At 44.8% G+C, this 24,472-nt stretch overlaps 1 protein-coding gene across 1 annotated transcript in view; it reads right to left on the bottom strand.

The window, feature by feature from the left end:
* Snx25 (sorting nexin 25) overlaps positions 1–24,472 on the bottom strand; it is a 117,380-nt gene that overhangs the window by 60,491 nt on the left and 32,417 nt on the right. The window contains exons 3-5 of the mRNA XM_052752218.1: positions 23,254–23,470; positions 13,837–14,009; positions 12,063–12,249 (exon numbers count right to left, since the gene is read on the bottom strand). Of these exons, the coding sequence (XP_052608178.1) occupies positions 12,063–12,249; positions 13,837–14,009; positions 23,254–23,470 (577 nt within the window). The remainder of the gene's footprint in view (positions 1–12,062; positions 12,250–13,836; positions 14,010–23,253; positions 23,471–24,472) is intronic.

A 24,472-nucleotide genomic window follows, 5' to 3' on the forward strand; every position in this document is an offset into this window, starting at 1 on the left:
TCTTCCCAACTCCATATTCAAAGATAGCACGTCGGTGACTTGAGAATGGTTGTGCCCGCAGCAGAAATCGGCAAATTTCCCAAAGCCAGAGTTCTCAGTGCACTCAAGAACCAGCTGCCAAAGTTACCAGAATGTCACTCCTCCTCCACACCTCCACTCCTCCAAATTCACTCCTCCATCCTCCACTCCTCCATTCCTCCACTCCTCCATCCTCCACTCCTCCATCCTCCACTCCTCCATCCTCCACTCCTCCATCCTCCACTCCTCCATCCTCCACTCCTCCATCCTCCACTCCTCCATCCTCCACTCCTCCATCCTCCACTCCTCCATCCTCCACTCCTCCATCCTCCACTCCTCCATCCTCTACTCCTCCATCCTCCACTCCTCCACTCCTCCATCCTCCACTCCTCCTGTAGCTGACCTCACAAGTCACGAAGCACTTTGCTGCCACGGGGACTCAATATTGCTTTCTTTTGGAGGGGAAAACTGCTCGTCCCCACTCATGATGCTTCTTCCTTCCAAGTAAAAGAAGGTCCAACTCTGGCATCTCTCAATCCCCAATGCACTCCTCCCCAGTGAAGAAGGGGTTTTAACTTGGTCACAGGTGAAGAGGAACCGAGCATGTGAAGCACGCCTTTTGCCTCTCCTTCCTCTTGAGAGTGTATGTTCTTTGTCTCCGAGGGCAGCTATCGGGTAGACTCTGGATCTGCCAGGGACATGGGGAAGCTGGGAGAAGCAGGGATATGGAGGGCTGATTCTGGTCCAGCATTTCTAGACAAAAAGATGACTAGCTAATCCTAAGACTCTGTATTAGAGAATACATTGTTTACACATGGAAAAAATGAGTTCTTAATTATCTCCTAGGAATCAAACTGTCATTTAATCTCTGCCTCATTTTTTTGACTATGCAATGGTCCAAACCTCAGAATAAAGAAGGGCTGTCAACAGGGCGGTGGTGGCTCACACCTTTAATCCCAGCACTCAGGAGGCAGAGGCAGGCAGATCTCTGTGAGTTCAAGGCCAGCCTTGTCTACAGAGTGAGTTCCAGGACAGCTAAGGTTATACAGAGAAACTCTGTTGTGAAAAATCAAAAAGAAAAAGAAAAAAAGGGGGCATTATCACTGGGGCTCATCTAGCCCCCAAACTTAGCATTGCACTTCAGTTAGTAACTAGCAAATGATGAGTGTTCGCAATGAAAACAAACTGATGTGCAGTCCCTGCCCTATAGGCTGTAATCAATAATGGCTACAGCTAACGTTCAGGACTGTGCACAAGCGGACCTGTGGTGGGTAGTTACTCAAGAGGCAGAGACCCCAATCCACAATGGTAGTGCTGTGCCAAACGTAAGCACATCATGAATTCTCTCAACTTCAGAGAGACTCCTCCATCAAATCATGTTGCACTAATGTTGATTTCCCTTTCCTCCTCACCCCAAATGAGTGTGTCTTCGGACACACTCAGCTCCCCCCTGTGCCCTCTGCTATTTAAAACACCGACAGAAGGAATTCTACTCTGAAGTTGATGTATTTCTACTTTAAGCAAGTGAAAATATTTTCAGAGCATATTTTCCTAAGAAATCCCACATCGTCCTGTGGTTTCTTAAAACTAAATTTATACTCATTTATTCTTTTCATAAAATTTTTCCAAGATTCACCATTTTGTACTCGGGTTTCTCATCTCCTGTCCACCCACACTAGTCTTTTGATTAGCAGTTTATGCTTGCTTATTGATTTCTAACACGCTCTATGAGTTTGTCTTGAAAGTGTGCTCAATCTCTTCTTTTATGTTCCTTTACAATGTAATCTTATTTTATTACTCATAATTCACAATATGTTTTGGGCGGCATTGTTCAAAAACAGTAAATGTTCAAGTAATTTATGTTCTTCACAAAAGCATGCAATTTAAATAATTTTAATACATTATCTTCATGTACAAATGCCAAGCTGCAGTTAGAATCTGAAATAACCCGTGAAGACTTCATTATCTAGAGTTCTTGGTCTCCAATATGGGCATTATTTTGAAGGTGGTGGAGCCTTTGAAGTGAGGACCAGGGTAGCAGAATTAGGTCATTAGGAATGCATTTCTGAACCTTATATCCACCCCTGGTGTCAACTAGGACCCTCTGTTCCTGGCCCACCAAAATGGAGACAGCTGTCACATGCTCTAGCCACCACAACTGGAGATACTCGAGATGCCAGAGAGAAGGCCCTGAAACAGTCAACCGAAGTGAATCTCTCCACCCTTCTGTTGCTTCTCTCAAATATTTTTGATCATAATGATGCGAAAGTACCTAATGCAATTACAAAAATCAATTCAGAGATTTTTTTTTAAAAAAAAACATTTTCCTAGCATCCATACAAAGAAAAAATAGCAGCTCCATTCTATTTACAAATTCTGACTGCTTAAGTTAATCATCCATTATGCCCTTGCCCATTAGTGAAGAAGAAATACCACCTCAATTTCAGTATGTAGGAGAGAAATCGATCTTCCTTCGCTAAGCTAAATAATCTTCCATCTCCATAATTTTAAACATTTTACTCTGAAGTGTTCTCCATACAGTGTTTCAATCTTTGCCTTGCTTTTTAAATAATGGGCCAGAAATAAATCTAGAACTTTAAAAAAAAAAAAACAACTAATGACGCCTGGGTTGGTAGTCAATGAGAACATGGCGGTGATGAGCTGGCGGTCTATTGCTGTTTTAGTAATAGGCGAGGGCGCCATTGGTGGCAGTGTTCTCTTAAAGGATTAGAGCCAGGGAAGACTCCAGTGATCCCCAGGAGGCTGCAGACTTGTCATTGATGCCTTCTGTCTACCTGCTAGCTAGTCACCCTGCTTTAGATATGGAGTTTACAGTCAAGTAGACCTGAGCTCAGATCCCGGCTCTGCTTACTGACTGTATCATCGTGGCCGAGCCACTTGACTTCCTTTAATCACTGAATGGGAATAACACTGACATGGTTATACTGACCAGGTAAGATGATGACTACAAGGAACACAACTCTGGGCTTAATATACGGCACGGTAGACACTGAGCAATGGTAGATTGAAAAGTAAAGTTTCCCCTTTGTGAGAACTTGTTCGAAATAGCTTTAAGTCTGGCAAATGTCCAGTTCGGCAAAGTTGCATCTTCCTAATGCTAGCATGAAAAACAGCTCTTCTGTCTTAGTAAACTATAAGCATATGGTATGGTAGCACAATTAGCTAACTGCTTATACCATATCCATTCTTTACTCCTTAATAATAGAACCCTCCATTTTTAAATAAAACTGGGTCTGTGGATGTACCAAGCAAGATATTCTAGACAAACATAAATAATATACATGGAAATGTCATATAGTAGCTTTCAGAAATTTCTTTAACAAACACCACACAGTACAAGCATGTCAGTACCTCCTATCGTTGCCTTTGACCTGCCCTTTGACCTGCCCCTGGAAGTAGGATGTGATGGGTGTCATTCTGGACAATGAAGACTCTCTGAGATGCCTTAAAGATGGCCAAGCACTAAGCTGGGAGGAAGCTAAGAGCCATGGTGGTTGGAGTCCAGATGACTGTTGTAGAATTTACCTTTTAAGAAGTAAATCCTGCCATTGGTGACAACAGATTAACTTTGGAGACACTGTCTAAAATGAAATAAGGCAAGCACAGACAAGTACTGCATGATGTCCCTTTCAAGGTGGAATAGTAGAATCAAACTCAGGCTGGAAGACAGCCCAATGAGTAAAATGTTTGTTTCACAAGCTTAAGGACCTGATTTTGGGTCCCCAGCACCCAAGCAGAAAGCCAGATGTGGCAGGATGCACCTGTTATCCCAGAGCTAGGCTCAACAAGGGAGGTTCCAGGAGGCTTGCTCACCAGTGAGTTCAGCCAACTGCTAAGCTTCAGGTTAGAGACCCTGTCTCCAATTAAGAGGAAGACACCCAACTCAGTGTCTGACCTCTATAATAAACACACATGTACAAATAAAACACACCAAAGCAGAGAGCAAAACCGTGGCTCTGAGGGACAAGGATGCAGAAGAGGTGGATGCAAGGAGCCAGTTACATTAGGTAAGTAAGTTCTGGAGTGCTAAGGTACAGCACGTGGCTACAGTCATTAACACTGTACTACCAGCTCAAAATTTGCTAATAGCGGGTTGGAGATTTAGCTCAGTGGTAGAGCACTTGCCTATCTACCAAGCACAAGGCCTGGGTTCGGTCCTCAGCTCCGGAAAAAAAAAATTTGCTAATAGACTCAATCCTATGTGTTCTCACCACAAAAATACACTCTAACAACGTGAAGTGATGGATGTCAGCAAGCTTGCTGTGACAATCATCTCATAATTTACTACACTAATCACATTGTATACCTTTACATTCAGAAATGTTATTTGTCAAGCATACCTTAAGGCTGGGAGGCAACACTACTTTGAGGAAGTCATCATTTGGTGTGGTTTCTTTGACTGCCCACTGAATTGAATCCCAACATGGAGTTAGCCCAGTAACTTTCCTTCAAGGGCAAACTTGTACACCCAGGGATCACTGGCAATGTCCACAGACATATTTAGTTGTTACAGCTGCAGGGTAACACTGGCATCAAGTGGGTACCAGTCAGGCATGCTGCTGGGCATTCCACAACACAGACTAACCCTCACCTTAATGAATTACCTAGCTCCAAAGGTAGAGTTTGCCATGCCAGAGAAGCCTGAGGTTAAAGGTCAGTAATAAAGAAGACACCTTTGCTCCATCACACACACACACACAAAAAAAATACGCTAAAAGGAAGAAGTGTCCAGATAATACTGCACGGGCTGGTTTTATGTCAACTTGACACAAATTAGAGTCATTGGGGGAAGGGAGCCTCAACTGAGAAAAGCCTCCATGACTTAGGCTACAGGCAAGCCTGTAGGACATTTTCTTAATTAATGGTTGATGGGGAAGGGCGGTACCATCCCTGGGCTGGTGATCCTGGCTCTATAAGAAACCAGGCTGGGACCGGGCGGTGGTGGCACACGCCTTTCTTTAATCCCAGCACTTGGGAGGCAAAGGCAGGTGGATCTCTGAGTTCAAGGCCAGCCTGGGCTACAGAGCGAGTTCCAGGACAGCCAGGGCTACTCAGAGAAACCCTGTCTCAGAGACAGAGAGAAAGCAGGCTGAGCAAGCCAGGAGGGGCAAGCCAGGAAGCAGCACCCCTCCATGGCCTCTGCATCAGCTCCTGCCTCCAGGTTCCTGCCCTGCTTGAGTTCCTGTCCTGACTCCCTCTGATGATGAACTGTGGTATTGAAGTGTAAACTGAAAAAACCCTTTGCTCTCCAAGTTGCTTTGGTCATGGTATTTCATCACAGCAACAGTCACCCTGACTAAGACAAATCTGCCATTGACAGAGTTGTCACAGACCCAAACTGCTTTCAAAGACTTAGAGTACACACCATGGCATCTGGCTTCAGATTGGCAGCATGGGGAAAGATGCTATGTAAAAGGGGGCTATCACTATGAGTTGCAGTCACTTGGGGAGCTTTCTAAAACACTCATGTCCCATTCCTCTCCATGATGGATTAAAGACAAAATAGCCCCAAAGACTCGCGTGGTTGAAGGCTTCGTCTCCAGCTGATGGCTGGATTCTGAAGTACTAGAGCTTCACCAGTGCATTAATGACACCGTAGTGAGGTACTAGCGGGTGGGTCACCAGGGTCATGTCGCTGAAGGACATGTCTTGTCCCTGACCCCTCTCTCACTGTTTCCTGCCTGTCATTAGGTGAGCAGCTTTGCCCCACCATATGCTTGTGTCCTAATGTTCTCTTCGTCATGCTCTGCTGGAAGCGACAGCGACCAACACCGGAGCAAACCACTCCTCCCTCCTTCGGCCTGCGCATTTCAGGTACTGCTTCGGTCCCAATGATGAAAGCCTGATTCTCTAACAGACTCACCAGACGAACCACATAAAAATCCCTGGCAGAAGGCCCAGGGATCTGTACTTTCTGTTGAGGAACAAATATACTTCCTTCGAGTACATTCTACAAATACACCGGAAAATTACCATACAGACAAGCACTGGATGCTGTCCAGGGCCACAGCAGTCTGTCCGTTCCTTTGCTAAAGGTTCTGTGAGGGCAGAGCCCATCACGTCTCCTTCACTGAGTACTTGGACTCGCTTTATCTTCAAATGAAGGTCTATTCGGTTTCTTCCCTCGTAGGGTCCTGATTGTTGGGGTTCACTAACGACTGCACCTGCATTCTGAGCTCTGCTGTGACTTTCCGGACTGTGGCATCTGGCCACTGACACCAGTGGTGGGAAACCTATGCATTTGTTCTCTGGCGTCCCGCAGCTAAGATGACATCCCCACGTTTGGTTCCTGGAGGTCAGCAGACTCATCATTACTACAAAACTACAAAAAGTTCACAGTATTGCTCAGTGTAATCACACACCGTCACCTCAAGTTCTTGGGTCCTAGAGAAGGAGAAGAAGCAGCTATAAGGGCAGAGGGGTGTTCAACTGTCATTGGGGCTAAAGGCTCCTAGCTCACACACTGGAGAGAAGTGTCTCCAGCCCTAATAATCCCATAGGACTATCCTAACACCACCATGAGAGCATCTCATACTGACAGAAAATAACCACATTGTCCCCAAACTATAAATACCACCTTCAAGGGGTTTACCTCATCTCTTAAAAATGCATTCCAGCCTAAAAGAATCAAATGACTTTATTTCCTTTAGAAAATATGGAACATCTCCCATATATGCAATATGCAAAACTAAATGATTTCATCAGCTGCTTAGCCTAAATAAAGCATACTCGCTGCCTGAGGCAGGATATCTTCAGTTTCCGTGAGAGTGATTTGAATACAGTGACCTAACCACTAATAAAGTCAGACAGCACAGCACTCTAATTGTACCAGAAAACCATCTAAAGAGTGCTGATTAAGATCACAGAAAGCAGCTCCATTAGGGTCTGCAGACTGATAAGTCTCAGCTCCATCGACCAGACAAGCAGCTAATGAAAAGTGATTTGGACAGTTAGTAACAGCAAGCAGGCCTGATCCTTAAGGAGACAGAAATTTTCTATCAAGCAGTAATTAACCAAGTGTGGAGATTATGTATACAACATCATCCATATTTTGAAGAGTGGCCACTGCTGTTACAGTCATCCTGGGAGTCTTCGGCAGATACTGTTGCACAAGACATAGAGAATAAAGGTTAGCCACAGCGCTGTCCCTAGGATAAGCTTAATTCTTCATAGGTAAAAGGAACTCTGGCACATGTCAAACAGAACTGCCTGAAATCCTATGCAACAAAGCCCAAAGAGCCGCCCACAGTGCCAAAAGAAGGTGCCGCGGGATGGGGGCGTTTTCACCGGCATTCCCAAGGTAATTCTGAGTGCATACAACTATCACTAAGAAAACTGCCTGCCATGGGGTTTCTCCCATGGTTCTTTGCCAAGCTTGCTGGGGGGACTAGAAACACTTCTGGATTACCATGCCCTCCATAGCTGACATTACCAATTGCATATGACTCTTCAAGGGAAAAGAAAAAGAATTTTTTAAAATTAATGTTTTATCACCCCAGATAGTTTTCTCTATGACATTTTCATGCATATATTGTTCAGTGTGTGTTTGGTGTATGTGTTCACATGTGTGGGAGCACACACATACATGTCTTCAAGTGGAGGCCCAAGATTGATATCAGGCCCTTTCTCAATTGCTCCCCACCTTATATAACGAGGCAGGATCTCTTCCTAAGCCCAGGGCTCATCATTTGGGATAGCCTGGCTAACCAGCTTATCCAACCATTCCCCATCTCTGCCCTCGTATACTGCCACTGGAGACTGCAGAGAAGCTGTCATGGCCACCCAGACTTTATGTGGGTACTGGGGATCCAACCCCCAATTCCCATACTTATGTACTAAGCATTTTATCTACTGAGTCATTTCTCTAGTCCCTTTACGTATCATTATTCTATCTCCAGCTCTTTCAACTATTCTATATAAGAGGGTTTTCAGCCGTTCTACACTTGACCTTAGCCAAAGGCTAACAAGCAATAGAGAAATGTTGGTCGTATTAAAAGAAGACAGCAAAGTTCCCAAGATGGCACCACAAGCTTCTGAAAGGGTGGATGTAAATAAGGGGGGGGGGGGCGTCCAACTAGACTTTGCCATTACTTCAACTTAATTAAACCTGAACATGTATTTGGCTCCTAGAAGAGCTGCTTATCTGGTCACCAGAGTACCCCATGTCCCCTTCCTACTAATTCTGTGAACAGCTGCAAGTGCAAAGCTTACGAACACCAAAGGACACAAGGAACAAGATCTATGGACGAGGAATAATACAGAAGATGCTGGCCTTGTGTGTGTCCCATCGCTCCTCCTGGACGAGCACTCTGTAGGGGCATGTGGTGGTGAGAAGAGAGGAGGGAGGAAGTGTAACATTCACCTGACTCTAGACACCACTGATCACGCTGCTGAGCGTCACTGACGATGCTCAATGATGGCTCAAAGGGCAAACACCCCGAACCATCCATTATCTGATGAACGAACGAGTAAGACGTGATATATTCATCTACTGACATTATTCCACCCCAAAGGGAAGCAGCGCTGCATAGACTATGGCGTTCATGGGCCCTGACAGCAGCAGCTGAATACAGCAGCCAGACACATGCTTCCCAAGTCCATTTAGTTGACACCCAGGACAGGCTCAGTATCAAGGGTGAAAGCAGATTAGAGGCTGCTAAGAGCTTAAAGAGAAGAGGAGCGGGAAGTGACCGCTTAGGGGTGTCAGAGTTCTCTGGAGGACAGTAAAAATATTCTGGAATTAGAGGCATTGCTTACGCAGTCTTTGAACACACTACAAGAACCACTGAACTGTACAGTTTAAAATGATGAGTTTTATGGTATGTGAATTATACCATTTGTGGAAGAAGAAGAAAGCCTTCTTCAATCCAGTACTTCTGCTGTCTGGGTCTCTCTGCTCAGGAGTCCTGGTGTGCCATCCTTCAGTGCTGCCTTCTGTGAGATGAAGAGGACTTAAGTCCTCACACATATGAGAAAGAAAGGGGAAAGGCAGGCCCCGAACTCCCAGTGTAATCACTGTAACTGAAGCCAACTCAAGCCTCGGCCACAGTCGTGCTATGACTCCCCCGACTCATCTAGGAACAGAAGATGCCATGACTCTCCTGTTTAATGGGAATTCTCCTAGATGGCAAACTGCAGCATCCCCACAATTCTAAGCATTTGGCTAGGACATTTTAGGGATAAACTTCAGGAGTGGAGAGATGGCTCAGTGGTTAAGAGTACTTGTAGTTCTTGCAAAGGACCTACATGGTGGCTCACAACCATCTGTAACTCCTGGAGTTAAAGTTCTAGGAGATTCAATGCCTTCTTCTGGCATCTGAGGGTACCAGGCACTCACATAGTACATGTATATATATATATATATATATATGAAGGCAAAATATTCATACACATAAAATAAGTGGATCTAAAAAATTTGTAAAGTGCTATCAATTCTTACCACTCTGAATTTCATAGCAGCAATTGTGCTCAACTACAAAATGGCAGAGGTGCTCCAGAACCAGTAGTCAGGGCTGGAGACATGTCTCGGTGAGTAAAGGCACTTGCCACATGAAGCCAGGCATGACAGGATGCATCTGTAACCTTAGCGTTACCATAGGGAGATGGAAGGTGGAGACAGACATTCCCTGGAGTTTAGAAGCCTAGGCTAGCCTGGCGCACACAGGTGCAAACGAGAGACTCTGTTTCGAACAGTGGAAGACAGGACTCCCCTATGAGAAAACCAATACTTAATCATTTAAAATAATTAGTTCTGACTTTTAAAATCTCTTTGAAAAGCTGTTACCATGTTTGACTATGTCACCAGTATCCTTCCATTATACAAAACACAAGATTCATCCATAGGTCTAGATCAACAGTGAATGGTAATGGCTTCACTTAATCTGCCACTTGGGACTCTAGGCTGCTTTCTTAAACTTGCTTGGCATTACCAAACTGTCTATATCTGATTGTCTTCCAGAAAGAATGTTTATTACAAGAAAATTGCTTAAGAATTCAGATTTTTCAGTTTCTGGACATAAGGTATCTGATCCTAAACAGTATCTTAAGGGGAAATGATAATTCCATAGAGGATGATCACACCACACACAGCTCATAAGGAAGTAGGTTAAAAACATCAGATAAGCCAGGTGGTGGTGGCACATGCCTTTAATCCCAGCATTCAGGAGGCAGAGGCAGACGGATCTCTATGAGTCCGAGGCCAGCCTGGTCTACAAAGCAAGTTCCAGAACAGCCAGATCTGTTATATAGCGAAACCTTGTCTCAGAAAAAAAAAAAGTCAGAACAGGCAGTGGTGGTGCACACCCTTGATCCCAGCGCTCAGGAGGCAGAGGCAGGTGGATCTCTGAGTTTGAGGCCAGCCTGGTCAGCAGAGTGAGTTCCAGGGCAGCCAGGGCTACACAGAGAAACCATGTGTCAAAAAACAACACCAAAGTCAGAAGGATCTACAAGTACAGGGTTGAACAGCACTCCTGGGTAACAGCTTGGTGTGAATACAGGACTTAGGAAGAAAAGGCAACACAAGCGTGTGACTGTCAGGCTTCCTCTTTTTGTTCTACTGACACAGAACCCTGCTATGTCGCCTCGACTAGCCTCGAACTCATAGTCTCCCGCCTTAGTCTCTGAGTGCTGGGATCTCAGTGTGTGCTACCCCACCTGATTTTATGAGCTCTTTTTCAAAAGAAGCCATGGTAAGAAGGATCTACAAGTGGGCAGAACCTGTAAACTAGGGTAACAAAGTGTACTACTGGCTGCTGGGTTCTCTCTCAGCTCAAATGTTACACTTCTCAATTCATCAATTCAGAAATAGACAATATATAATATTTTACCATTTGGCACATTTACTATTATGCATGAGAGGAGATGCATAAATAAGATACCCAAACAAAATGCTCATAGATACATAATTCACAGACAAGGCTATACATTAGAACTGGTCATTACACATTGGTGAGACCAGTCCTGGCACAGTTGGTAAGAACAATGCACGTCTCCTAGGTGCTGCATTACCCAGGAAACAAGCTTGTGCATCCAGGCCATCTCACTGTCAACCCTTGTTCAAAGGAAGGAAGGAATATCTCACATCTCTGCATAGTTCAAATGTCCAACTTTTGGTCAATATTTTACTTTCCTATTAATGACTTACCAAAATTAGTAATAAAAATGAAAATGGACGCACCAGAGTTTCCTATTCTTCCTATTACCATCTGGGAACATTCAAACAAAAGGGAAGTGGGGAGACAAGCCTAGAACAGCCACAAATGTATACCAAATAATCACAGTATAGACTCCTATGCTATGAGAAGACTAACACCCAAAAACATTTCAAAGACATCCCTCCCGTATAAGTGATGCCTGCGATACGTTCAAATGTGATTTCCCAAAGAACTAGTGAGGAAGCCCTTGTTCCCAGGCCCTAGCCCCTTCATTTTCTAAGACAATGAAAATCAACACAATGTTCTACATCGTCACTTAAAATAACAACAAGCTTTTAAGCTATTATTACCAAACTCTTAGGAAAACCTAATGCCTTGAAAAAAAAATGATTCCTCTATTAAAGAGAAGCTGAACAAATGCAATTGTTACTAAAGGAGAAAATTTATGGACTGCCTGATTTCCACTTCCCTGAAAAGCTCATGCGTACTCGCACACACACACACTCATTCTGTTTCTTTCACACACACACACACACACACACACACACACATCCCCCCACCACACACACACACACACACACAATCATCCCCCCACCACATACACACACACACAATCATGCCCCCACCACATACACACACACACAATCATCCCCCCACCACACACACACACACACACAATCATCCCACCACATACACACACACACACACACACACAATCATCCCCCACCACACACACACACACACACACACACACACACACACACACACACAATCATCCACACACAATCTCACACACACACAGAGACAGAGCTTAGCCGACAAGGGATAACCATCAGGGCCTTCACTGTGCTATAATTAAAAGCCAAGTACCTGAGCTGCTTTAAGAACTCCACATCAGAGTTGCTGTTGATGAGCTTGATGAACTCCTCATAGGAAGGAGCGTATGTGTAGGCTCTCTTGTGGTGTTCATTCATCTGCTCTCTGTACTCCAGCTGGACCAGGAGCATTTGGTTAATGTAATCTGGATTACTCAGCAACTCCACTACTGGCTTCAAGACTAGAGACAGAGGAGAAAGTGCCACTGAAATCTTTATTCTTCTTGAAGGAAACAGATTCTGTATCACATAACTGAAATGGATGTGGGAAACATTTTCCACTAGCCAAATGGGGGAAATTATCATAATTTGAATATTTAAAAATGTGTATGTGTGTATATAGGCATGTACACACACAGGACTGCTCAGCCCTCTGTATATCCCTCTGCATAATTTAATGTATGGTATAATCTGTGCTCCTTTTAATAAATGAGTGAGGAGAACAATGGAAAGAAGTCTTTTGGGACTCACACGGCTAAGAAAACTGTCAAAACTAAGGACACTGATTTTCCTCACTTTTTGTAAGGTTCATTATGTCTGGACCAGTTTAGTCTACCAAAGACAGCTGTCAACATTCCCAGCTGCTCAAAGCAGATGTTGGGGAGGAAGTTCTTACAAATCCATCTTACTATGTTTAGAGTGCCCTTGTCTGTGGTTAGCATTTCAGCTGATAGGCAAAGATAAAGGAGATAGATGATGATGATGATGATGATGATGATGATGATGATTAGATAAAGGAGATATTCAACTGCTGCATTTCTCTTACTTAAGATTCTTACTTAGGGAGCATTTGTCTTAAGTCATGTTTTCTTCCATTTGTCTTCATCCACCCCTGTAACCTTGTAGTGAATGTATGTGTGCATACGGAGGTCAGAGGTCAGCATTCAGTGTCCTCTAGCACTCTCCACCCAATGACTTTGTGAGACAAAGTCTCACTGAACCTGGAGCTCAGTTTTGGCTAGACTGGCCGGCCAGCGAGCCCCAGGATCCACTGCCTCTGGGTTGTGCCGAGCACTGGGGCTGCACAAGTGTGCTGCCACACCTGCTTTTACAAACTCCAGTCCTCACGCTGGCGCAGCGAGCGTTTTAACCACTGAGCTGTCTCCGTGCCCCCACTTTCATTTTTTATTCTGGGTAAGTACTTAGCTGTACTATTAACTTTAAATGTTTCTTACTGTGTTACAGTATAGTGATTATTGTTTATTAAAAGTTCACCATTGAAACTTACAGAAAAAGTACAAGCAAATGCTGTCGCTGTGCATGCTTTGTGGGGATCCCTTCCTTCTTTTTTTTTTTTTTTTTTTTGGTTTTTCAAGACAGGGTTTCTCTGTGTAGCTTTGCGCCTTTCCTGGAACTCACTTGGTAGCCCAGGCTGGCCTCGAACTCACAGAGATCCCCCTGGCTCTGCCTCCCGAGTGCTGGGATTAAAGGCGTGCGCCACCACCGCCTGGATCCCTTCCTTAAATGTATACGCTGCTGGCCTGAACTAAAAAACTACTCTAAATGAATGCTTCCCATGCACAGATGAAGAGTGGTTCTCCTGTGTCAAAATTAATAGCATTGGCAATGTAGCATATAAACTTTTAAAGTTTATCACATATAGCCAAAGCCTTTATGTAATAATTAAACTTGAAATGTCTAAAATTCCTTACAACCCACATGCTCCAAAGTATTTAAGATCTGCACAAATGTTATATGAAATTTAATGACAGTATACAGCACATTGGTTTGCACACACCACACTAGTGGTATGAATTTCATAAATCTACCTTTTGTTGTGAGAATTTCTGCGAGCATTATACGTAAGCTGAGAGATTGGCTATCCTTCGAAGGGAGAAGACAAAACACCAGAACCCGAGAACACATTTGAAGGAACCGAACTTCATCACGGGAGTTCTTCAAGCATGAGTGCAACACAAAAGGCCTTGGCTGTTCTTCATGTCTGAAAGGATAAATAACCAAATAAATAAATGGAAGGAAATTTCCAGAAACAATTCAATTATACATCATTAGGCAAAAAATATTCCAAATGAGTAACACATTGGCTTTAATAACTGCTGCCTCCTCAGAAATTCCAATAATCAATACTGTTCTGGAACATGGAGTATCTGGAGAACATCTGCTGGAGTAATGTGGATGGATGTCTGATGTGGTCGTTAGTTTCTGTAAACAGGACACAACCCATCACCAGGAAGAGGGAACCTAAGTGAGGACTGGCCTGTATAACACTGGCCTGTGGCCATGTCTCTGGGAGCATTCTCTTTTTTCTATTTTTAAAGTGATTTTTACTTTATTTTACGTTGGTGGCTATTTTGCTTACATGTATGTCTGTGTACCACATGTATGCCTGGTGCCATAGGAGGCCAGAAGAAAGTGTGTTCGGGGCGGGGCACACTGGAACTGGAGTTCCAGATGGTTGTGAGCCTCCGTGAGCTGGGAATCCTGGGTCCTCTGCAAGAGCAACAGTGCTCTTCACCACTAAGCCGTATCTCCAGCCCCTAAGAGCATTTTTTTAAATTAATGACTGATGTGGGAAGGCCTGGCCAGCTGTGGGCAGTGCCACCCCTGAGCAGGTGGTCCTGGGCTGTATAAGACAGCAAGCTGAGCAAGCCTGGAGAGCCAGCCAATAAGCGGGGTTCTTCCATGGTCTCTGTTTCAGTTTCTGCTTGAGGTCTTCCTTGAGCTCCTGGCCTGACTTTCCTCAGCAATGAACTATGTTCCGGAAGTGTAAGCTGAATAAAGGCACTTCTCCCCAAGCTGCTTTTGGTCAGTGTTTACACAGCAAGAGGACAAGGCAGGGTATAAGGCCTCACTGTATTTTCAAGTGCAATCATAATGACTACCTAAGTAGTACCCGGGGTTACAGGAACTTCCAAATCCTAGCAACAATTCAAAAGAGCATGAGTGTCTCTTTAACTAAACTACCTTCAAGTTTCAAGATGTATCTTACTCATTTACTTATTTATTTTTATTTTCTGAAACAGGGTCTCACTATGTAGCCCTGGTTGGCCTAGAACTCACTATGTAGACAAGGCTGGCCTCAAACTCAGAGATCTACATGCCTCTGCCCCGATTGCTGAGAGTAAAGGTGTGCTCCACCATGGATGTGTGAGCAATCTGGTTTTAGCATCTGTCGCCCCACTGATTGCTGGGACTGATCCAGATGAGCTCATCTGGATGGCTAGGTAGGTGTCCCCTTGCTCCCTGACCACTCCACGTGTGTCCTGTTTGAAGCTGTGCAAATGGTTGATAAGAAGGACCTTCCCCAAACAGAGGAGAAGCAACCTGGGTCAGGGGTATACAAGAGCTGTGCTCTCCTGAAAAGCCTCCACACAAGCTCTCAGATGTAGTAAATGTGATCTATAACTTCATCTTTTTTTAAAGATTTATTTATTTATCATGTACACAGTGTTCTACCTGCATATATGCCTGCATGACAGAAGACATCAGATCTCATGACAGATGATTGTAAGCCACCACGTGGGTGCTGGGAATTGAACTCAGGACCTCTGGAAGAGCAGCCAGTGTGCTTAACCTCTGAGCCATCTCTCTAGCCCCTATAGCTTCATCTTTTCAAAACAACTAATAAAGCATAAACCAGTATCATGAACCGCGTTTCTTGGTGAAGAAATTAGAGGATAGTGAGTCTGGATTATTTCCATGGACAAAAGGGTCTGTCACTTAATGCTTCCAAACATGATGGTGAATTGCAACTGTGAGGCTCCTAGGTACTTTTTAGCCTTGGCCATGGATCCCGTCAGCACTAAGCCCATCCCTGGACCACTATTTTGGAGGACCTGATTGAAGAGTGTAGAAAGAACATTCTAGATTTTTCTTTTCTATAGCATCTTGGAATGGTAATTTTTCTACTATCTCCTATTACAGAGAAGTGGCAAAGCGTTGTGAAATAGATTTCTGTAGTAACGAGAGCAAATACCACAGAGTACAGAAAACATATTAAGGACTACCCGGGAAATGAAACATGAAATGCATACTGGTATCTTTATGATTCATGCCTCTCAAGAGTACCCTGTGACTTCTTACACAAGGGGCTGGACTAACTGGAATATGCACACCAAAAAGAACAATTTCCTCCTTTGTCTGCTGTAACAGCTAGAATTTTAGGCTAGTGTGCAAATCCGATTACATGAAAACATTTTAAGAGTAAGACTTTACACATGCACCCCTCTGCTATGTTTATTTTATTTATTTATTTCGTTTAGGCAGGGTCTCATGTAGCCCAGGCTAGTCTTGAATTTGCTATGCATCACTAGGATAATACTCAAGCCCTGACCCTTCTGCCTTTACCACCCGAGCTCTGGGTTTATAGGCATGCATTAGTGTGCCATTTATAGGCTGTTTTTAAACAGATGAAGGCTTCATCGCCCTAGATAAACGTTCTACATTCTGGCCTCCGTGTTGACTTTTTAAAAGGTCCCTGAAGGAAAGCATGACGGTGCATGCATGTAAAATCAGTACTCAGGAGGTGGCGGCAGGAGGAGGAGGCGTTCCGGTACAGTTCAGGATGTAAGACTCTACCTTTAAAAATAAAAAGAGTCAACAACCGACAAAAGATAGCACTGGGCCTAGAGCCGTGAGTTCAAGGACTGCAAGAGCCACAGAATGAGGTCAATGCCAGCCTTTATAACTTATTGAGACGCTGTTCCAAAAAAAGTTTTTAAATGCGGGGGTGGCCTGGAGCTGTAGCTCAACAGTAGAGCATTTAACTAGTATGCTTTTGACCCTGGGTTGAGGCTCAGCGTCTCCCCTCCAAGCACCTTCATTTACTTTAAACTATAGCTATGTGGTCACTGGAGCTGCTATTTCAACACAGTAAACACTGAGATGCTACTCCTTGGCCATCCCAAGCCCTTCTACAGTAATTTATACACAGTTGGTTAGTACCTATTGGGGGAGGTTGGCCAAGAGAAATCTGCTTTTACAAGAGAAGCTTCTCTAGATAACGCTGAGCCTATGCATCAGCTGGGAGCTGTATGGCCATGAGAATGTCACAAATTTCTCCATTTCCTAAGAGCTGGGTTAGGAGAAAACTAAGAAAGCCAAAGGCCAGGGAAGGCTGGTCCAATAAGCTTGCTGTCTGGAAAACTTCCCATCTGAACCTCTAGCATCTCTCTACAAATTCTGAGCAGTCCACTTCAGTGATGCCAGGTGGGCACCAGTGCTGTCTGAGAGCCGAGAAAGGCTCACAGAGCAGACGGCTACTGTGGGTGAGAAAGCATCCAGGCAGCTGCAGGTGCGCTGTGATGAGTCTGCTGTGTCCCGCCCCTGCCGGCGTGGATCAACCTTCTGCTCGCTGAAGTTCCTACCTGTCACCTCCAGTTCCCACTCCCTGAGCAGGCAGTCAGTGACGTTTATGTTTCACGGGTACAGTGTGATTTAGCCCTCCCACCTGTACCAGGAGGTGGATCTCATCACCACCACTGTAGTGGAGAAAACGAAGATCTGAATAATCGCAGATGAACAGTCACGGAAGTGACAAATGGTGCAAACAGCCCGTTCCATCTGTCTCACCTCAAGTGTGTGCTGTGCTACACTGTAATCAGAGAGTGCAATGAAAAGGGGGGAACACATCAGGAAGAAAGAAAGGAAATATGTGAATAAGGACATGTTTCCCTCAAACAACATGCCTGTGCTTGATGGGTACACAAAACGTAGATTTTAGGGAGACTATGAATTTAAAAACGCTACTGAATTAACAGTAGAAAGGCAGTCAGTTTTCGATTTTCTGAGCCACGCTGAGACGAGACAGATGGGATAAGGGAAGAGGAAGCAGAACAAGCCTTAAATGTGATCTGGACTGGTTCAGAGCAGCAGAGCGACAGCTGGAAATAAGCGCAGGCTGACCGGAAGTCTGCCTGACAACCGCCTACCAGGCAGGCAGAGGCTGCGCTGCTTTATTACTGCCATGTATTATTCTCCTGACAGTCACCAACTCAAGGATGTGCTCTCCTGGCCGCTGCCCACAGCGTTGTGCAGCCCATGAGCTCTGTCCACCAGTGAGGGTGACAGACAAGAATGCTGCTACGCAGGGCTGCCAGACAGGCATGCAACCGTCAAACCCACACTCACTGCAGGCAGGCCTGACTGTGTGCTGTGTACAGGGCTACATTAGTAACAGATGCTCTCCAGAACGAGTCACCTATACCAAAAGTACTCGTGAGTACCTGGCATTCTTTCAAGCATCTGTAACTAAAGAGAATAGCAGTCGAGATTTTTCTTTGTTTCCTCTGCATTTTTATCATCAACTAGAGTAACAAGGAACAGAAAACCAGGGGCTGTGGCTTGGTTGGTTCAGCATTACCCAGCCTGCACCAGGCTGGGGCTCACAGCCGGGTGGCGGCACACACCTGTAACTCAGGAGGTGGAGGCAGGAGATCAGAAGTTCTGCTGCATGGTGAGTTGGAGGCCAGCCTGGCACACAGGAGAAAAACAAAACAACAAAATAAAATGAAGAACCCTCGCAGCCTGAGGAGTCAGCACTTCTAACATGGAATCAATTCTCTCTGTCATTCTGATGTTTTACTATAACAATATTTACATCACCTTCTAAAGCAACACTTTCAGAAGCTGGTCGACAACTCAGTGAAAAACATACTCTCCTGTTGAAATTAGATTTCAGTTGGGTGGCGGTGGCGCACGCCTTTAATCCCAGCACTCGGAAGGCAGAGACAGGTGGATCTCTGTAAGTTCGAGGCCAGCCTAGGCTACAGAGTTCCAGGCCAGCCAAGGTTACACAGAGAGACCCTGTCTTGAAAACAAACAAACAAACAAACACTAGATTTCTCTAACCACTTGTCCTTTTTCTCTTAAATCTATTATTCTTCTCACTGAAATAAACACTTAAAATACTGTCCTCTAATGAGTGTAACTAAAGCACTTTAAAACAAGCTTCCCTGAATTCAAATCCACCTTTGACAACCATTAGCTGGGCAGAACCATGAACTACTTCAGCTGGTGGGAGCCACAGCGAACTACATAAGAATAAATGATAGTGCAAAGCGCTAATGAAACTCTGAAAGGAGGTGTCAGCTAGAGACCCGAGCGGGGGTGGGGGGGACCTCTTTGTTTCACTTTCTAATTCCCACACACTGTCCACCAGAAGTTACTTTCACAACACACAGGAGAGTATAGTGAGAGGCTCCCACTTGTTCCCAAGACCCTTTAGGGGATCTGTGAGGCCAAAGCTATATTCACTGTCGTTTTACTATCACACACAATGTCATTTTCCTCTCTCACTCCCAAGTGTATCAGGATTGTCCAAAGAGAACACAATGTGAGCTTCTACTTTAAAGGCTCCTTGGTTTAAATATGTGATACTGTAAATATTGATGAATTTAATGGACACAGTAAGTGGAGCTGGTGAAGGTTTAACAATTGGTTCTCCTTAGGACAAAATTCCGACTGAAAGCATTTCCCCCACTCCACAGTGTAAATGGCCAATTTCAAGCCATCAATATGACTTCACTGAGCTCAGAGCCATGAGGGGCTATGCAATCAGCTGTCACCGCCAGCGCAGGTCGCCTATGGCGCATCACTGGATGTGAACTACATGTTTCAAGTTCGGTAGCATTTAAGATTGTAGGACTATCCTCAGGTAAAAAATTCTGGGATCACTGTCCTATGGGTAACCTTTTTCAGACCACAGGCTGTGCCCAAGTAATAAGACAATAAAACCGAGTTAGTCTCAAATGACATTTAAATGAAATGTTAAAGGAAAAAACCATCAGCTATGACAGGTAATAATGGTACCATTTTATGAGAGTGGGTCACAACTGAATGGACTCCTCACTAGGCATCACAGTTGGAACAGCCTGTAAACACTGGGGCAGCAATCGGGAGTTCCTTTTGTTTTGTTTTGTTTTGTTTGGGGGGGTGTTCCTCAAAAAACAAAAATCAGGGCCCAGGAGATGGCTCAGCAAGTAGAAGTGTTTCCACACAAGACCCAAGAAGCCATGTAAGAAGCCAGACACAGTGGTATGCAGCTGTCGTCCCAGCCTCCTCTATGGCAAGATGGGAGGTGGAGACAGAATCATCCGGAACTCCTATGCACACTACAGCAGGACAAACAAGAGACCCTGCCTCAAAAACGAGGCGGGAGCAAAGAGCCAACTCTGGAAAAGGTGTCCTCTGACCTCCACACATGTGCTAAGACGCATGCACGCACGTGTGCACACACACCTTAAAAAAAAAAAAACTAAAATTAGATCTCCCATAGGACCCAAGCATACCCCATTCCGAGCTACACCCAGATGACTACAAGTCAGCATAGAGCAAATACCTGCACATCACTGCTTAAAGCAGCACTATTGAAAACGATTAAGTTGCTCCTCCATGCTCACTGCAGCTCAAGTCACAATTGCCAAGAAACATAGTCAACCAAGGTGTCAATCAGCTAACGAATGGACAAGGAAAATGTGGTATATTTTCACAATTGAATGTTACTCAGCTGTAAAAATAAATGAAATCTGAAGGTAAATGGATAGAATCGGGAAACATTATATTGAGTGAGGTCACTCTGGCCCAGAACAGCAGTGCTGTATGCTCTCTCTCATATGTGGGTCATGCTTTGAATCTTTTGTTTGATTGTTCGTTATGTTTAATCTAGAGTACATGTAGAAGCCAGGAAAGCTAGAAATGGGCCACTGCGGGTGGCCATCTTGAGGGAGGAGAATAGTATACTCCAGGTCAATCGAGAGTAGAGAAGGGGTGGGGGGAGGGAGGGGCCTCAAACCTGGAAACGGGTGGGGAGTGGGGAAAAGAGGGATTGGCGGGTGGCTCAACAAATATGAAGGGTACGTGGGAAAGCTACTTAGAAACCTATGATTTTCCAACCCAAGGAAAAATTCAACTGAGGAGAGGCTAGAACACAGGCAGTATGAAAATGCTTCGGGGGTGGGGGGTAGACTCAGGGTTAAAGGTTTAAGTAGAGATAGGGAGACTGGGGAGAGGAGAGGGGAGGGGGGAGATCAGACAAAACTAAGGCTATGTGAAGAAACCTTATAGAAATCCACTAGTTTCTAAGTGGATTGGAGATATATATAATATATATATTATATATGTACCATGTGTAGATGACAGGATATAGATGACAGGACACTGCTGCTAAAGACAACACTCACTTTGGAAGCAGGACAAGGACAAATCAACTGGACCTGACTAGACAATGCACCCTGAGGACTAGCCTTCACGGTGGTGGGAGGTGCTGTGCAGGTTGCGCGGGGGAAGACAAGACATCAGTGGCTACATCCAGTCCTGGGCCCTGCATGCTACAACACCGACCTTCCAGGTAAGATGTGCCCTGGCGTGACAGTGAAATGACACTTACGGCATGGCACGACAAACCGACAAACCGCTGTCTGACTGGCTGGCAGGGCTGCTCCGCAGGAGGGCTGCTCCGCAGGAGGGCTGCTCTACCTGGTACTGTACACTTGGTCAAAAGCCCAGGACTAGGGAAGTCACAGGCTGTGGGGGACCCACAGCTGTTGTTTCGCTCAAGGGCCATGCTGTAAACCACCTTCTAAATATCTGTTTACACCCATAGATTTGTGCTGCTCTCAACTTCGGTCAGAGCAGCTTCTCCCTGCAGTGAGTAGTGGTTAATGCAGACTCACTGCTGGTCAAAACGCTGAGTATAAATAACTGAGTGCTCAGCTCTGTCTGGGCCATCTGGACCAAGCTCCCACCATCCAAGGCTCGGGGACCTTCATGGAAGGAGGGCTGGGTCACAGCCAGTAGGTGGGGGAGGGTCACAAAATGCTTCTGGCGGTGACAGAACCACTGCACTCACCAATCACAGCAGCTGCGCTTCCCTGTGCGGGGTCAAGCCAGTGAAACTCCAGAAGTGACTGGGGGCCGGGGGCCTTATCCTACCTGACAGTTGCTGAAGGAGAGAGGGGAAGCCGCCCACCCGCCTTTGGGGACATGGCTGCTGGTAGGCTGCCCGAGCCCCGGTGGATGGCCACACACCCATGCGTATGGGCAGCACGAACTGGACTCCAAACACAAAGGTAAAAGAGGACATCAAGTTGGGGGAGAATGGGGTGGGGGTCACGGGGCGGGGGTGGAAGAAGGCAGTGGTAGATGGATACGACCAACAGACATTTTATGAATGTATGGGAACTTTTAAAAGGTTAAAAAAACACACACAATTTTAAAATGTTAAAATGGATAAGCTCTAGAACCAATCTAGAGGTCAAACAACAGGGCAATGGGTAAAGCTGTGGTATATAGAAATAATGTGAACTTTTCAGTCATAAAAATGAAAGCGGGGAGGGGGTGGTGGCAGTGGCGCACACCTTTAATCCCAGCACTCGGGAGGCAGAGGCAGGCGGATCTCTGTGAGTTTCAGGCCAGCCTGGGCTACAGAGTGAGTTCCAGGACAGGCTCCAAAACTACACAGAGAAACCTTGTCTCCAAAAAAAAAAATGAAGTTACGTTGTCTGGAGGAAGATGGATGTAGCTGGAGAATCAGATTCAATGAATTAAGTCAGTCACAGGAAGACAAATATCACATCTTTCATTTGTGGTTTCTAGATCTTATATAAGTACACAGAATCCTGTACGAATATACAGCATGAATGAAGAACTGAAACTTTAGGGGGACCAAGGGGACTAATGAGTAGGGAAGTGACAGAGAAGAGGGTAAGGAGGTATGGGGGAAATTCGTTCAAAAGGCATTGCATTCTTGTATGAAAAGGTTTGGTGTAGGCCAGTATCAAATATGCACCATAGGGAAAAAAGGAAAACAAGAATCAGTTTTCAGGCAATCTTGATACAATTGAACTTTTATCACAGAAACACAAAAAGAAATATAAGCTACATTTTTTCTCAAATTTGTAAGCTCACTATATCACACTATAAAACAGTGTATTTAATCCATCTCTAGGTCCCCACAACACTGTAAGTTCATTCCAGTACTTGCTAGCCCATCATCAGTTTACCGTGTAAATTACTCACAAAACCCACATGTATCGCTAAGGTGATTTTCTATTACAAAGTTACCAAGAAATCTACTCTGTGGGTACATTGTGACTATTTCCCTTCAAAATGTCTACATTCCAAGTCAAGCAAGAAGACTATTCTTAGGTATTGCCTTGTTTCACCCACTCAACAGGAGGGATGTTTTCATGAGAAAGGGGAGGGGTTTGCTGATGTTACACGCTTACCTGGCATTAGCAGCTTTCAGGTCACAGAAGTGCGTGAGCAAAGCCTTTACAACATCATTACAGACAACTTTAACTACATCCACGTGATTCAGTCTATGGCGAATCTGCTTGACAATTTCCCAGAAGTCTTCCAAGAGCAGATGGTAGAGCTGCCCATCATCTCTGCTGAGGTTCCCGTACCAGGAGAGAATATAGTCTCTGTAACTGTAGTCGAACACTGTGAGGAAGAAGCACAGCTTGGTCAACGCTGCAAACATCAAGGCAGTTCATTGTTTAGAATATAATGACAGCAGAAACCAGAACAAAGCAAAGGAAATCTTTTAAAAAATCCTCATCTAACCAGAATGCTGGGTCTTGGATTGGCGTAATATTTGATCTTGATGCCAATATACCTACATATAACACAGCAAATATCTTATCATCGCTTTGGCCAAGGCCGTGGCTTCTCCAGGAAGACCCCAAAGCTCACCCGGGTAAAGAAAAGGCACTCCTGTCACAGGTACTCCATCCTAAGATACTCTCTGCCTCCACAAGTAGAGGTAGAGACTGCTCGGCTCCACTTACCCATAATCTTTAGGGTTCCCTACCCGTTAGTGCTTAAACCATGGTACAGAACTGCTGTGGGATGTTCTGTATGCTCTGAATGTGTTGCTCTGATTGGTTAATAAATAAAGTGCTGATTGGCCCAGTAGCCAGGCAGGAAGCATAGGCGGAACAAAGAGAGAGGAGAAGTCTGGGAAGTGGAAGGCTGAGTGAGGAGATGCTGCCAGCCACCACAAGGAGAAGCATGATGTGAGATACCGGTAAGCCACGAGCCACGTGGCAAGGTATAGATTTACAGAAATGGGTTAATTTAAAATGTAAGAACTAGATAACAAGAAGCCTGAACCATTAGGCCAAACAGTTTAAATAATATAAGTGTCTATATGTTTATTTGAGTCTGAGTGGCTGCTGGCCCGGGCAGGACTGGAGACAGCTCCAGCTACACAGGACCATGATTCTTTACGTTCAATTCTTTACGTTCAGAATATTTTCAGTATTCTGTCTCCTAATAAAACCCCAACTAATACAAGAACAGTCCCCCATGCCAGCCTCATATAGATCAGCATGTGCAGCCTGTCACTGTCACTGGGCTATTTCCAGTCTCTCTCTAATTCTAGGCTAGTGCCATCTAATAGAAACATGAAAATCTGCACATGTGTTTTTACATTTTCTGTTA

The sequence above is a fragment of the Peromyscus californicus genome, unplaced genomic scaffold, assembly GCF_007827085.1.
Source record: "Peromyscus californicus insignis strain IS unplaced genomic scaffold, ASM782708v3 Scaffold_23__1_contigs__length_62951481, whole genome shotgun sequence".
Classification (NCBI taxonomy): domain Eukaryota; kingdom Metazoa; phylum Chordata; class Mammalia; order Rodentia; family Cricetidae; genus Peromyscus; species Peromyscus californicus.